Source organism: Aegilops tauschii, chromosome 2, assembly GCF_002575655.3.
Source record: "Aegilops tauschii subsp. strangulata cultivar AL8/78 chromosome 2, Aet v6.0, whole genome shotgun sequence".
Classification (NCBI taxonomy): domain Eukaryota; kingdom Viridiplantae; phylum Streptophyta; class Magnoliopsida; order Poales; family Poaceae; genus Aegilops; species Aegilops tauschii.
Genome location: NC_053036.3, coordinates 86589111 through 86606055, shown reverse-complemented (window position 1 = coordinate 86606055; position 16945 = coordinate 86589111). Strand labels below are relative to the sequence as shown.

At 45.5% G+C, this 16945-nt stretch overlaps 2 protein-coding genes across 2 annotated transcripts; both read left to right on the top strand.

Annotated features, from left to right (window-relative positions):
• Positions 1–2694: 2694 nt before the first annotated feature.
• LOC109785769 (probable pectinesterase 66) lies at positions 2695–13175 on the top strand. The gene is made up of 5 exons (XM_073508042.1): positions 2695–2822; positions 4333–4422; positions 11965–12193; positions 12311–12741; positions 12823–13175. The coding sequence occupies exons 1-5, from the start codon at positions 2710–2712 to the stop codon at positions 12974–12976; spliced, it is 1017 nt and encodes a 338-aa protein (XP_073364143.1). The 5' UTR covers positions 2695–2709; the 3' UTR covers positions 12977–13175.
• A 652-nt stretch (positions 13176–13827) lies between these two features.
• On the top strand, positions 13828–15637 carry LOC109785768 (uncharacterized). The gene has a single exon (XM_020344360.3). The coding sequence runs from the start codon at positions 14161–14163 to the stop codon at positions 15151–15153; it is 993 nt and encodes a 330-aa protein (XP_020199949.2). The 5' UTR covers positions 13828–14160; the 3' UTR covers positions 15154–15637.
• Positions 15638–16945: the final 1308 nt, after the last annotated feature.

Here is a 16945-nt window from a genome sequence, read left to right as displayed (position 1 = left end):
GGGATTGGCCCCGTCGCCGTGGTGCCAGCGAGAGACTTCTACCACCTTTGCTATCTTGATCTCATTGATAGGTGGGAGCTGGATGACGATGCCAGGGGGGCTGGTTTGCCAGATTGCAGCAGAACCAGAGCACGAACAGAGGTATAGTCTATGCCATGTAGGCAGAAATCATCCACGGCACACATGTCGCCAAGGAAGGCCAGGGCGAAACGGATGTCGTGTTGTGCCAGAGCTCGTGTGGAAATTCAGAAACCTCGATCTCTGCGAGATCAGTGAAGATGGCAATGGAACGGTCGACGTGCTCGACTGGCTCGCTAGTGATGGTGTTGCCTTTGAAGTCTATGGGGTTGCGACAAATAACGTCATTGCGGGCAGCTGGAGTGTGGAAAGTGAGGCATGCCACCCCACGCCAAGAGCCGCCCATTATGAAGGCAGGGTTTCCGCACGTGTGCTGGATGGCGCGGCGGATGAGGGGAGTGGGGTTGGGGTCGGGGGTTTGGAGGTGAGCGAAGGCGAAGCGGCACGGACAATGGACTAGGCAGGGAGGGGCTGCGACGAGCGGCATATCCCCGTAGGGAGGCAGCGGTCCAGCCTCGTGGACTGGGTGTGGCAGCTCGTCGTCGGAGTCGGTTTCGGAGACGTGCGACGTGGTTCTTGTGTATTGAGAGGCGAGGAAGACGTCAGAGAGACGGGCTCGCAGTTCGTGGGTGTCGAAGGGTGAAGTGTGTGAGTGCATGGTGTTGTGGGGGGAGAGGTGGGTGTGGGTGGAGGGGCTGAGGTGCGTGGTGGAGATGGTGGGGGGAGGGGGACGCCATTGGCGCCAACGGGGACGCCATGGAGGACGAACGGGGACGGGACGCAGGCGGCTGGGAAGGGCTCAGAGAGGATGATAGGGATCTGGCCGATCATGAGTGTGCGCGGGTCGGCCGCGGGTGCCGAAGACGAGCTGCCGGAGTCCATTATGCGAGGGCAGAAAGCGGGGGAGAAAGGCCAGAGACGGAGGTACCTGCAGTCGCGGTTGCGGTGGCCGCACCGCCATCAACGAGCGCAGCAGACGGGGTCGCGGCAGGCCTCCACGCAGTGATCTAGGGCTAGGCAGCGGAAATAGCGGCGTCGCTTTTTGGTGGCTGGAGGTGGAGGAGAATGAAGATGAGGGGGGAGGAGAAGGCGTCGGGGTATATATGGTGGGCGGGGCAGCGGGTCACTGTGGCCGTGGGGAGGGGAGATAAGTGCGTCTCGATATTGCGCGTCGCGATGCTGTTGGACCGAGAGGGCAGCGGATCTGGCGTCAGAACGGTGTGATATGTTGCGTGTGGCAGCGTTTGAAGCGACGGGGAGGTGGGGCGTGGTGATCGAGTGGCCGGATTAGGCTGCAGAGTGATTTTATGGACGATGATGAGGGCTATATGCTGGTCAGGAGTAGGAGGGGGGTGCGGCAGCGGCGAGCGGGCGCATGGCAGCGCGCGTGACCGCGCAGGGTCAGCGGTTCCCGATGCAAGATTTGCTAGCGTTGCGGTCTCAGGGGCGGTGGGATGGTGCCCGGATTAGACGCGGGGGAGGGGGGTCAGGTGGGGTGTCCATATTTGGCACAGATAGAGAGACGGGGGGTTCTGGGTTCCTGCACCGGCCACGCAGCCGATATGACTTCCTAAAATTCTTTCCAGATAAAAACCTAAAATGGAGGGGTTGGGGCTTTGGCTCCAGGCTCAAACTCTATCTTGTGGTAGACTGCCCTCCTAGGAAGCGCTTGGGCAACTAACTTGTGGGGCATGACATCGCATGCGCAACATTGTCCTGCATGTACGGATCTTTTGGGGGATTTGGTGCGTCGGGAGCGGCCGCACGATCATCATTGTGCATGCGGTGGGCCAGGGAGGCTTGCATGGCTGACCGGCCGCGTGGCGAGGTTGTGATCGCGGGAGGTTGCTGTTGTGGTGCATGGGCAGGCGGGTGGGGATAAGTAAATGGACCAATGATGGACTCGGGTCGTGGGGGCAGCGGGGAGAAGGCAAAGGCATTATAACAATGGTGGAAGCGAGCACAGTGCGATACGGCCGTTTCTAGCTGGTCAAAAAGAAAAGGACGAAACCCTTCAAAGTCAAGGGATCCAAGTTTGAGAATTTGAAATTTGACTGGACGGGAGGAGATGCCGGATTTGAAAATGAAATCAGTAACCTTGATTGCGTAGAAATATTGTTTAGCCGAAAAGCTTCTCAGTCGATTTTGATTGTACTTCAGAGTTGTCTGACCGTTTAATCAGGAATGAAGGGCATATCAGAATTCGAATGACCCAAAATGCAGTCAGGTGACCCTAGCCGGCCCCGAAGTATATATTGAGTGAGATAGAGATAGAGATATCCCAGTGGATATGAAAACACGATTTTGAGCACAATCCCTTTTTCTACAACTAAATGTCTTTATATACGTGAAGTAATAACAACTTGCAAATATGCAAGATATACATGTCTTTGTTTTTTTGAGGGTGCAAGATATACATTTCAATCTGGATGAAATCACGCAGACACGCGTGTATATCTCTGGGACGCTACCCGCAAAAAAGAAGTATATCTCTGGGACACTGCACCGACTAATTGTATCTGTGGGCACGAAACGCCTATAAATACACATGTCGATCCATTGAACACTGCTTGAGCTACCGACTACGCCGGGAACACTTTCTTCACGACCAGAGTACTTAATTTGCGCGCAATGCGGCCGTTCTGCCTCGTCGTCGGTGTGTTCCTGCTGCTCCGATGGCCGGCATTGAGCCTTGCTTGGGCACCGGTGGCCAGGACCATCACCGTGGATCAACACGGAGGAGGGCACTAGTAGAAAAAGAGGTCTTTATGCTGGTCAGGAGGTTCCATACGCCTCCATTAGTCTCCAAAATAATCGAACCGCGATCAAAGAGGTCTTTAGTCGCGGTTCGGGAGGAGACCCGCGACCAACTATCTGGGCCCAGCGCGCTCGGTCGACAGCTGGCGGACGGGAGGAGCTTTAGTCCCGGTTGGCCAGGCTGGCCCGAAGGCCTTTAGTCGCGGTTGGCCAGACCAACCGGGATTAAAGGTCCTCAGGCTGACCCGAAGGCCTTTAGTCGCGGTTGGCCAGACCAACCGGGATTAAAGGTTAACCTTTAATCCCGGTTGGTTTGGCCAACCGCGACTAAAGGCCCGAACCTTTAGTCGCGGTTGGCCAGACCCAGTCCCGGTTGGTCTGGCCAACCGCGACTAAAGGGATTTGAGGCCTCATTTTCAAACTCTACCCCCCCCCTCCCGTGGATCGCCTTTTCAGTTTTAGAAAAAACAAAAGAAAATGATGGAAATGTCAAAAAATAAAATAAAATAAGTTTCTCATGTGATATGTGGTCTAGTTGTTGGGAAAATTAACAAATATGAATTTCGACTTTATTTGCAAAATCTCTCTGGAAATTCTTAAAATGGGCATAACTTTTGCATACGAACTCGGATGAAAAAGTTTTTTATATGAAAAATCATCTACTCGAAAAGTTACATCCGAATTTAATCGGGGGAACCCCGTTAAACGTTTTCAAAATCCTCAAAAACCTAACAGAAAAAAAGATACGGGGCTTTTAAGATCTGGAGAGGCAAAAAATTCAAAAAATTCAAATTGTGGTCAAACAATGGTCAAACTAATTATTCTAGAATATTAGTGTTACTAAATACTTATTTCAGTTTTTTTTAAATTTTGGTCAAATCTGGTCAAACTGTGGTCAAACAGTGGTCAAACAATGGTCAAACTAATTATTCCAGAAATATTAGTGTTACTAAATAATTATTGTTTTTTAAAACAATAGTTTCAAACTCAAACAGTGAAATGTGTCACTTCATGCTCAAGCTAAATTCCTGAGGGTTAATAGAATTGACATCCTACTATTGTCAGGAAAACAACAAGTGCAGACTTGGAAACGAGGGAGAATAGAACCCGGAAGTTAAGCGTGCTCAGGCTGGAGTAGTGAGAGGATGGGTGACCGTCCGGGAAGTTAGATGATTTGGAATGATGAGGGGTGATTAGAGATTAGAGGATAAATTGAGCAGTGATGAGGGGTGTTGATTAGAGATTAGAGGTTAAAATAATTCAGAAATTTAAAAATAAAAAAAATAAAAAAAATTCGCAAAAAAACCAGGTTTAAACCTGCGGAGGAGGCCTTTAGTCCCGGTTAGCCACGAGAACCGGGACTAAAGCCTTTAGTCGCGGTTCGTAAGAGGCGCGACTAAAGGAGGGTCTTTAGTCGCGCATATTTAGTCTCGGTTGCACAGCCGGGACTAAAGGCCTTTGTAAACCGGGACTAAAGGCCTTTTTTCTACCAGTGAGGGACTACTGGACGGTGCAGTCGGCGGTGGACGCCGTGCCGTACAGCAACAGCCAGTGGGTCAGGATCTACGTCAAGCAAGGGAGCTACAGGTTCGTACATGTAGGAGTGTAGTACTACTGCTAATGCTAATTATATCGTTTATTTATGAGCAATTTCAAAAGAATATATCGTTTATTTGTGCGATAGGTGTGTTTGGACTCTAGGCAGAACTAATTGTACTCCCTCTCATTCATATTACTGGTCCCTCAAACGGATATACTACCTTTGTAGATTAATATAGAATATTTTATATCACTACTTTAGGCTGTGTTTGATAGTAAAGTATTGTAAAAACTAAAGTATCAATAAACTACAGTAATTTAGCATGTAGGTATAACATATCGTGGTTTTGACAAAACAGAGTATTTTGTAGTATTGACGATACAGAGGACCTGTTTGACGCAGCGACGTAAAATCAGTTGCAGTGTTAGGAGTGCAAACCCGTCTGTGTAGCTAGCTGAGCTAGTCATTGCATGCAGCAAAGTGATAGGCCAAAGAAAGGCCATGCCATGCACATGGCGATAGAGCATCGTGTTACCATCAGCATGCATAAGAAAAGAAGCTTGCGCTAAGTGAACTCTGTTGAACAACCATGACCAAAAAGGAAGCTCGGCAGCATGGCGTAGCCGACGGCTAACCAAGCGGCAGAGCTGCACGAGGACGGGCTGCTTGGCCTTCTTCCGCGTCACCATGGGGTGCGATGGAGTTGCACCTGTAGCATATGGGACAACGGCCAGCCAGAGAGAGGCCTACATGCAGCGGCGGCGAGTTGTCAATCCCAACACGAGCGGAGCTGATAGGAAAGGGAACCGCGCGCAGTCGCATCTACAAAGACGACAGGGCGGCGGCGGCGGCATGTGACGGACGCGAACATTTTTTGTAGAGGGAGGCGAGTAGTTGAGAATAGCAGGGAAGAAGATAACGAGGTGCGACTCCGTTCTTTTCGTCAGCTCAGTTAAAAAAAAAGAAGTCTTGGGTTCTTTTTATAATACAGAGAAAAAACTGTGTTTTGGCAAATATTGTAGTATTAAAATCACAGTTTTTAGGGGCAACCAAACAGCTCATTGTAAATAAAACTGTGGTAATCTAAAAAACTGTAGTATTCTCAAAATACTTAGAAAATACTTTGCTATCAAACAGGGCCTTAGTTATAAACGGTCTTATATTAGTTTATAGAGGAAGTAGGTATTTTTGGATCGTCTGTTATTCATCACCTAGTTGATATTTTTTTTTGTCAGTTCAGACGACTTTCACGCGAAGCACTGAGGCAGAGACATTCGCGTTTGTAAGGGTGTGGTTGGATCATGGGCCCCGCACGACATTATGAGAACCAACATTCTAGTAAACTCCTTTAAAAAAATTAAAAACATTCAAGTATATATTTTTGTGAATTTCCATAAATGTTAACAAATTCTATAAAACATTCGTGAATTTCATCAATGTGTGTAAGTTATAAATTCTTCAAGGATGTGGAAAATTATTCATGGTTCTACAAAATGTTCATGGGTTTTATAATTGTTCATGATCTTTTAAACATGGTCAAAACAAACTAAATAATGTTTGTGGATAATTTGTGTTTAGAAAAAAAATCATGAAAATGAAAAAAATCTTCACAGATTTTTAGAAAATATTCACAATTTTGAAGTAAACATTATCGATAATTTAAATTAGGTTTCCAAATTCAAAAAATTATTCATAAATTTGAAAATATTCATGACTTAAAACAAAAAAAGGAAACAAGTTCCCTAGGAATAGTGATCTAGGAGATCTTCTAAGTTATTTCCTCGAAGTGGACTTCGCCCGTAAGGGTCTGGTTGGGTCATGGGTCCCACATGACTATATCAAAATTTACATTCTATTAAAACACCTTTCGAAACAATTAAAACCATGCAGGTATTTTAAATTTCTTTTAGAATTTCCAAGAAAAATCACAAACTTTAAAAACATTCATGAATCTGAACGATGCTCGTAATTTTATAATTTTTTCATAGATATGAAAAATGGTCATAGTTCTAAACAAATTGTTCATGAGTTTTATAATTGTTCCTGATGTTTTCAAAATGGTCACAAATTTAAATAATGCTCTTGGATTTAAAAATATTTGTAAATAAAAAATTTCCATGGAATTGAATAAACCTTCACGGAATATTAAAAAAGTTCACAATTTTTATGAAAATATCTATGGATTTGAAAAAATGTTCAAGAATTTAAATTTTTCTCCTGAATTGAAAAATATTCATGAATAAAATATATGAAAAATAATAAATAAAAAAACAAACATGAAAAGAAAAACTAGTAGAGAAAAAAAAAGAAAAGAAAAAACCCAAACAAAACCTCCCCAAAACCGGAAGGGCCTGCCTGAACAGCCAACCCAATAGCACTCACAGAGGTGCGCGTTTGCTCAGCGATCTGCAGTATAACTCTTGGAAGAAAAATAAATTAATTCGAAATTAGAAGAATGGTGCGGTAAAGCATGTGTTAGCCTCTATTTTCGTTTATGTTTGGTTGGTTGCCAAATTTTCGGCAATGACAATTGTTATGTGATCATTCTAGTGACTTTTTTGTTAATATCTTAGCTAACTCATCGGTGGGTAAATGTAATAAAAATCTTTGATTAGCCAAATACTTGATGGGGTAAGTTTGGGCCAGATCCAGACATATCCTATGTTTCTGAATCATATGCCAAAGTTATAAGAATTTGACGTAACATGATGATTTGCCATACGATATGTGTTTACAAATGGAAAAAGTATTACACTGTACTTACTTTGTCTTCCGGTAACAAGTAGAGTTATAGTCTCTTAGTTCGGGTTCAAAACATTTATAAATCTTCCTTTATATCAAACTCGTTAAATTTTCACCAAATTTATAAAACAAAATCTGAACATTTATAGTACTCAATAAATAATTATGAATAGTAATACTATTCATCACCCAGCAGAATAAGTTATTCTATCCAGGTAATCTTACGGCTGTTTCATAAATATATTATGTTTTGTATACAAATAGTTACATTCATATTGATTCACTACGTAAAATTTGGCAAGAAAAACAAAAATATAGGTCATAGAACAGAAAAATTACATTTTATGTATATTTTACATTCGTAATTTTATGTAACATAAAATATTTTTTACGGTGATTATATATTTTCTTACGCACTCTTTTTGCATATGAAGTAAGACAAAATTTACAGGATGTAAAAATACGGTGGAGGGGGGGGGGGTGAAGAATGTCACGACCTTAATTATGAATGTGTATTTAATGATATATCTTGTGATCTTGATTTGGCATTATAAATATTAATATATATGCTTATATAATGTCAATTAGACTTTTAATGGGATATAATTGTAGTTAAACATAAAGATATGTAACTTATGAAAAAAACAATAGGCCATATAAATCCGAGGAAATATGAAATTCATTTGGTATTGTAGATATTAACATTTGTTTCTATAAATTAATTTAGAATTCTAATGGGATACAAATGTAGTTAAACTTAAGGATATTTCACTTAAGACAAAATCAGTAGGATACATAAACCCAAGAAAATATGAAATCAATAGAAGGGCACTCCCAATGCATTCGATCTCAATGCATAATCGCAGATAGTAGATTTTTTAGTGACAATCACACTAATGCATTTTCTCTTAGGTGTTGTATCTAAGTGATATTGTATTTAATTGGTTAAGGGATCAACTTTGAATCTCAACCATGTGCCTAATTGTGAAGTAAAGGGAAGAAGTGAAAAATAGGAAAATTAAGCCACACCAGATCAGAAGATTCATTACAGTGGTTAGTAAAACTAGCTAAGGGTAGTTTAAAAGAGTAGATGGCCACCCAAGCCCATACATATTTGTCAGGCATCGTAATTATAGCGCCTGATATATTTTGTTTTCTTGTTTGATATGAGCCTGATCCCATAAGTTATTACTATAGTGAAATTAATTACAGGGCATGCAACGGCTAATTATGCGACATTAATGGGAGACGTGTGATTATTTCACGTTTCCCAACAATGTTTTGCCCATAAAAGGGTGTGGCATCCTGACATAATAGGAAGCTCCAGTGCGCATGAGTGAGGATAATGTGGCATGAAAGACTACTATTGTCTGTGCTACCAGTATAGATCCCACCAGATGCAACAGTCGGGATCCGATGGCTGTGTCCGGGGCGCGCACTACAAATGGTATCAGATTCTATCCTTGTGGTTACACGGGCCTGTACGGGTTAGAGGTGCAGATATGTACATGGCGTGTGTGGCCCTTCATAGCACACAACATTGTGCACATGTGAAAGTTGGCATTGGCGCACATGGACATGTGCTAAGAGGGAACGTTCCTGCTGCGTCGACGAGGACATCAGTTCCTCTGAGTGGGGATGTATGTGACATCTTGGCCTACTAAGAATGATAGACTGTTCATATCAACAAGGAATTCTTTCTTTTCCGAGAGCAGAGTCACAAGGAACCTAAAAATTTGGCATGCTTGGCTTGGAGAAATTTAAAAATGAGTGACCGACTGAAAAATTGATCCGGATGCACACGAGTGGGGACAAAGTGCATACGGAAGACTAGTATTTTTAGATATAACACTAACATATAGTACACTGGGACTGCTATATATATATATATATATATATATATATATATATATATATATATATATATATATATTAGATATAACTAAGACATCATGCATTGGACTGCCCTAATAATGTGCTAAGCATCAAAAGTACCCCGAATGTACTCCCTCCGGTCCCTTTTACTTCGCGTATTAGATTTCTGTCAAGTCAAACTTTGCAATGTTTGACCAAATTTATATTAAAAAATGTCAACAACTACAATATCAAATACATATACTATGAAACTACATTTCATATGAATCAAAAAATATTGATTTGGCATTGTGTATGTTCATACTTTTTTGTATAAGTTTGGTTAAAGTACATATACTTTGACTTCAGACAAAACTTATATGCAGACTAATAATGACCGAAGGGAGTATCTTCTTTACTTCTTTAGTAAATAAAGATATTACATGGCCTAATTGATTAGTACATCAATTGATGACTCCTCATCTTTTAGTGTAAGTATAATACGCCCCCCCCCCCCCCCCCCCCCGCAGCCCAGGTGCATAGGCATCTTAGGAGTTGCTTGAGACCAGACACACTATGATAGGCTAATGTTATGTTTAGGATCGAGGAAATGAGTCTATCATGTGCCCTAAAAAACAAATGAAAGAGACATTTAATCTTGCACGTGCGAAGATGGAAGGATTGAAATACCATGTCTGTGAAGGAGAGCAGAGAAGTTAAAGGCTGCTGCATAGGGGAGCTGAACGAGGTGATGCATGGGTTACAAAGGATATAACTTACAACCACAACTAGTACTCTTGGAATCTCTTGTTTCCAATAGGCATCCTGTGCACCTGAACGAAAGGAGTAGTAGGCTATAAGCCTTCTTACATGACACTTTTGCTTATGTGAAAGAGAGGGACAAGGAAAAAAGAGAACTAGTACGCTATTATGCAAGAGCCAGCCTATAGCGTGATCGTAGGTAAAAGCGTGAAACAAGAAGAAAGAGAAAGAGAGAAAGACTAAGGGCGTGTTCTGAACCTCTCTAGCTTATCAAAACTCCACAAATTCAGCTTCTTGAGCTAGCTTCTCACTTCACCAGGCTATTCCAATGCGTTCGGCTCGCTTGGCGGCTTCTCCCATCACATGTACAGTAGCATCACCATGACTGACATAGGGAAGAAGCAAAGGCAAGCTCACCTTGGATTGGGGAGAGGGGTCGAGGGTGGCTCGGAGGATGACATGAGCACCGGCATCAATGGCGTCAAGGTGGGCATCTCCTGCCGGTGGGGTTGCTGCTCCTTGCTGTCGGCGGGGGAAGTGCTCCTTCGGGACAGGATCCAATAGGAACGGGGTTGGAATGGTCGGATCTACCGGCGGAGAGGCTCGCCGGCTGGCGAAGGGGTGGAATCGGACGTGGAGGCAGCGACCGACAGCGATGTGTAGGTTACGAGGGGAAGAGATGTCGATAGAGAGGTGGGTTGTTGCGTACAGATTCAGGGAACATGAGTCTGACGCGAGTTGTGTCAATCGTTTTTTACAACTTGGCGGTGACATCCCCTTGTGAATACGCCGGACTCCTCGCTTCTCCAGTTCGTGAAGCTGGGCTTTAGCTGCTTCAATATTTTGCACTAGAGGACCGCACCGCTTCGTGAAGCTCACTCCGCGGAGCCCAGACGTTCGGTCCGGCTTCGCTTGCGGAGTTGGAGAAGCATGGAGCGGGAGGAGTTCCGAACAGGCCATAATAGCCAACCTTTGACCCCTTCGAGTGCTCAATCCTCTACAGGTGCTAAGCCGCCACATAGGCCAAAAATTGACGTGGTAGGTTAATTAAAGAGGAGACAAATCATAAGTTGTTTGCTGCACATTAGGAGGGGGCAAGGAAGGATATGAAATGTGCTTTTGATGTTTTGCATGGTTGACTACCTGTTTTGCAATGCGCAGCACGTTTGTATGACAGGGGTGATATCCAGAATGTCATGATAACTTGCATCATTTTTCATAATATGGTAGTCAAGGATGAAAGATAAAATATGACTAACATTCTCAATTTAAACAAGGAGGTGGGCACATCCATTGTCCTACCATCAGTATTCACCCATGGTGACATACTGGTTTAGCCCAGGTGCTACAAAGGGATGTAAGAATCTGAGATCGAGTGACTCATAGAGCACTCAAAACTGATTTGGTAGAACATATTTGGAAAATGTTTGGGCCAAAATAGATTATGACCATCGCTTACTTTATGCACCTTTTTTAACTATAATTTCATATATTTAGATGATGGCAAATTTTATTGGCATTTCATCTAGACTCAGTTCAAATATATTTCCATGTGTACTTAAGGAATAATATTTACTTTATACATGCCAAAAACAGGCTACAAACTTTACATGCTACTAAGATCCTACAACTAATTAAATGAAGGAGCTAATACAGAAAGCTAAGAACCTATGCATTTAGGGAGTTTGATTGCTAAGTTGTAGTGCTTGTAGTCGTTGTTGGCTGGTCAACGGACCTGAATATAATTTATGTTACGGACCTTAATATAATATATGTTACTTCTGGAATTCTTTTTAATGTCATAGCCTTTGATGAATAGATAGAAACGATTTTCTAAAATAAAAAAAACTTATTAGCACCTCATCTAACCACATATGAACCGAAAAGGGTTGTATAGTCAACTTTATTATACGAGTAATTAATAAGATTAGCTCTTGATGGCATGATAATTTCGATAATCCTACGTCCACACAAGCTGACTTAAATTTCCTTAACTAACTCTTCTCCCCTGCCAACCCTCCCCCTCCCCCCCCCCCCCCCCCCCCCCCCCTCCAATTTTCAAGGGGTGGGCCCTTCCTCCCCTATTCTCCAATAACAATCCCTCACCTGACTGATTACGCTAAACATGTAATAATTTTATAGGTGTACCATTACTCTCATAATTTTATATGACCAGCCTGCTGATTTTCCACTTCGCACTACCAGACACGTTAATTTGTGCGTGCATGCAGGGAGAAGGTGACAATCCCAAGCCAGAAAGGCTTCATTTTGCTCCAAGGTGACGGGTCGTTCAATACCGACATCAACTTCGACGGGCACGGCTACGGCACCGACGCGCCCGGCATCGCCGCGATCACAGGCCGGCACCGCCGCAACCTCACGGACATCTCGCCGACGTACACCAGCGCCACCTTCACAGTCCATGCCGACAACTTCGTCGCCCGCAACATCGCCTTCAAGGTAACTACGTACGTGCAGTCCCCAAAGTACTTGCCAGTGACACACACGTACGCAACGCACGCGAGTACACATGGACGAAAATTCTCTAACGCGAGAATGCTCTGTCACGCAACGCAGAACACGTTCAGCGGCGGGCACCCGGCGGTGGCGGTGCTGATCGACGGCGACAAGGGCGCGTTCTACGACTGCGCCTTCCACGGGTTCCAGGACACGCTCTGCGACCTCATGGGCCGGAACTACTTCCGCCGCTGCCTCGTGGAGGGCGGCGTCGACTTCATCTTCGGCTACGGCCAGTCCATCTACGAGGACTGCACCCTCATGTCCAACATGCCGGCGTGGTCCCAGCACCCCGGGTGGGTGACGGCGCACGGCAGGGCCGGCGGCAGGAACGCGGCGCTCGTGTTCAAGGGCGGCATGATCACCGGCTCCGGCCGGCAGTACCTCGGCCGCGCGTGGAACGAGCAGGCCACCGTGGTGTTCTACCAGGTGAACATGGCCGGCATCGTCGTCCCGCAGGGGTGGGACAAGTGGACGCCCGGCCAAGATGTGTGAGTTACGTCAGCTCCTGGTTTCACGGTGCTGTTTTTGGCTGACGTTTGTATGCTTACGCATGGTTGTTTCTTTGGCAGGTCACAGGTGACGTTTGCGGAGGTCGGATGCAGTGGCCCGGGTTCCGGCACGTCCGGAAGAGTGCCGTGGGAGAAGCACATGAGCTATGCAGAGGTGCAGAGGTTCGTGGACATCAGGTTCATCGATGACGGTTGGCTATCCAACCAGCCCTAGTTGAGAGCACTTGTTGCCTGATAGCCAGAGACTAGTAGTAGCAAAACAAACCGAGTAGTATATTCAAGGTATATGATCCGATGTAATGGGGAAGAAGGGCTTAGGAATGAGCAACAAGATAGAAGAGACACACAAAATTAAGAGTTTCAAAGAATTTTACAGATTTCAGTCCTTATATAAAGGTGTATGTATGGGCCCCTTTGATGTAGTACAAGAAGTGCAATGGAGAATTGTAGAGGATTATGACAAGCATATATCGCGAATAAAAATGATCTAATAAACTAATAGAAATGGAACCAACAGTTTTCTTTGCTCGAGAAAAAAAAAACAAGTTCAACGATCTCCTCTGCCTGCCTGACTTTACCATCGACCCACCTGTTGTCACCGGCCTAACCGCCCTCCCTTGCCACCCATAGCCGGCGTTGCTGCTGCTGCGCCGCCTTGCCATTCCGCCTTACTCAAGCCGCCACTTCTGCCGAGCCACTGCTAACATAGCCATCCCTTCCGCGCCGTATCGTCAACTCTCGAACTCACCTCCGCGGGGCACTGTAAGGCCAGCCGTGTCGTTCCCGCCTGGCATCGGTCGGCAATGTTTCGGCCGTCCGCATCGCCCCCCTCTTTTGATCAGCGGTTTTCACCAGCCAAAAATTGACCGAAACACACAAAAATTCAGGCAACTAAAGAATAGCAATTGCGATTAAAAATCCGCGTAGCAACTTATCTTCGTTATATTACATATTTCTTTGTGTTAAATCGACTTCCCCATCTACCGTCGAGTGATTGCGAAAATAGTCAAATAGCAAGGCCATAACTGTAAATCCTTCTTTTGCATGTACTCCCTCTGGTTCTTTTTTTTTTTTCATATAAGTTTTGTCCGAAGTTAAAGTGTCTCTATTCTGCCGAAACTTATAGAAATTAGTATCAACATTCACAATATCAAATCAATATTATTAGATCTATCATGAAATGTAGTTTCATAATATATAGGGAAATGATGGTCAAAGGGCCACGTAAAATAAGCAAGTCACGCAAAGAGCTGCTGCCCCTTGCAACGAACAATAGAGAGAAGACTGATCGAATGTTCCGAAGGGAAAAAGAAGAGGACAAGACCAGTAGAACTCTCACGCCACGTGCATGAATCACCTACAACTCATCACCCACATTTCTACTCCAATCCAGCAGACATGCCAAGAAAAACCCCACGCACGCATCCAACTTCCCCAACAGCAACCAACCTACACACCTATAAGAACGTGCGTGCCGAGCGAACCAGCAACCACACCCAGACCGTTCCAAGAACTGGAGTTGAGCTACATCGATCGATCTGCATCGACGGTCGAGCCTCTGGCGTGCCGGCCATGGCAGCCGGCTTGGCGTTTCGCGTGGCGGTGCTCGCCGCCGTCCTGCTGGTCCCTTTCCTCGGCCCGCCGGCCGTGAAGGCGCAGCTCGGGCAGGTGAGGAAGTACTGCGGCAGCCAGTTCGCCCTCGCCAGCCAGGCCTGCGCCATCCTCCCGCCCACCAGCCCGGAGCACCGCCATCGCGACGACGATGATGAGGACGAGGATGATGATGACGAGGACGAGGACGAGGATGAGGACGACGACGAGGACGACAAGGGAGGCGGCGGCGGTGGAGGCGGAGGCGGAGGCGGGGGCGGGGGCGGTGATGATAGTGGTGGTGGCGGCGGCGGCGGTGGCAACGCGACATCCCTGATCACGGTCGACCCTGATGTGCTCCACGTGGCTGTAGCCCGCAACGGCACTGTCCGTGCCGGCCACCGTCGCACTAGGCGGACTCGTCGCAGGCGCCGCCACCACCACCGCCGCCGCCGCCGCCGCCGCGGACGCCACGTGGGCGAGGGGGAGGACGAAGGCGAGGGCGGCGAGGGCGAGGACGAGGATGAGGACGAGGACCAGGACGACGAGCAGGACGACGATGACGAGGACGAGGACGAGGACGACGACGACGACGACGACGACGATGACGACGATGAGGAGGACGAGCACCGCGCGTACCGGGACTGCTGCCGGTGGCTGAAGGAGGTGGAGCCCGGGTGCGTGTGCGAGTCGCTGCTCCACCTGCCCATGTTCCTCGTCAAGCCGCAGCACAAGTACACCCTCCGGGTCGGCAAGACCTGCGAGGTCACCTACCGCTGCGGCGGCGGCCGCGCCATGTAGCAACCCCGCACGCACAGACGAGGAGGAGCCAAGTCACAGACTGGTTGGTTATCTACAGCTACGTACGTACACCGATCCTACTTCAGAATCCTTACTGGTAAGTGCGGCATAGAAAGTAATCAAGGATGCCGCCTCGTATGATCCTTTGCCGTGTTACCACGGGTTTGCCATCGGCGTTTTACTGCGTATATACCACGGCCTCGTTTGGGCTAAGCAGGTGGTGTATACGCTTAGCAGTTTTATGTGACAGCACTATGTGTGTACCTATAGATATGGTGTGTGTGTGTGTGAGAGTGTTGTACTTGTACTCGAGCACCCGATATGTTTGGAGACCATGCATGCAAAGCTCGGGTACTCTATATAGGTTGCCGTATAGCAAAGTAGAAATAAGAAAAATGTAACTGTAACTGTAACTGTAATCGTGCTACTCTGTCTAATTTTAGGCTGTCTGCAAGATATGCAATACAAATGTCATTCGTACGTATTCAAATTGTTCTGTTGATGATCTTAATTCAAGTGGAGGCCAGATGAAGAATTCATCCTGAAATTAGGCTAGCTAGCATTTTTTCGAAGTGCCAGGTAGTAGCAGATTTATTTTCTTCTCGGGAGCTGATCTTTATCTCTCGCTCGAAGAGCATGTCAACTTGGGTATTCAGAGCCCTTAAAAAAAAAGAATAGTTGGGTATTTAAGGATCCGGTTTTCCAAGCTCTGTTTGGTTTTCCAAGTCCAAAACATAAATTACTGTAAGCGCAGCCCTCAAATTATTAGCAAAACAGAATCCTGAAAATTCTTCTTAAAACTAATTGCTAGTACTCCATTCCAAAGAACTGCTAAAATGATATTCCACAAAGGGCATCTTCAACGCGGGCTCTCAAACCGCTCGTATCTGTCTGAACTGAGCGGTCTAGACGCATTTTGCCATCTAACACGGCATCCCATCAGTCTGTGGACGTTTTACCAATAACAAAGAAACCAAAGCTGGTTCATGAACTTCGAAAAAAGTAATTAAAAAAAGTTCATCAATTTTGACAAAAAGTTCACGCACTTCGAAAAATGTTCACAAAAAATAAAAAAGTTCACCACTTCTGAAATTTTTTCATGGATTTTGAAAAATGTTCTTGCATTTAGAAAAAACTAAAAATAAAAATAAATCAGGAAAATAAAAAGGAAAGAAAAAAAGTTGAAAACCCAGGTGGAAAACACACAATAAAAATAATATGGGCCAGCCTGCTACTAGACCTAGAGTACAGGGGGTGTGCACCCATGTACGAAATCGCGTTTAAGCCGCGCCTAAGGCACCGAATAGGTTCTGTCGCTCTTTCCTGCACGCGTGTTCTGTGCATATGCTGGCTCCACGGACACACAAGGCCCATATCAGCATATGTATGGGTACAATATAGTCGAACTCACTAATTAAGAAGTACTCGTTGCAAAGAACACTCCACCTTCCCAGGTCATGACAAGTAGCGCACATGCAGCGCGCCACTTGTCGCAACCTGGGAGTTTTCCCTTTTTTCGTACATCTGTTTATTCAAAACGTTTTATCTCTTAAACCGTGCGTCCAAATCTCAAACCGTTTTCACCATTGGATTCCTCGCGTCGAGATCTTCAAAACTAGATCCAATGTTGACAGGTTTTGACGAACTTCTTTTTCATGAAAAACACCGGACGAAAAAACTAAATCGGGAGCATGGTTTTTTCTCTTTCTGAAAGAGGCATGCTCGTGCCTCTCGCCGAATCACAACCGTGCCTCTCGTGGAAGCAAAACCGTGACTCTCGTGGAAGAAAAAA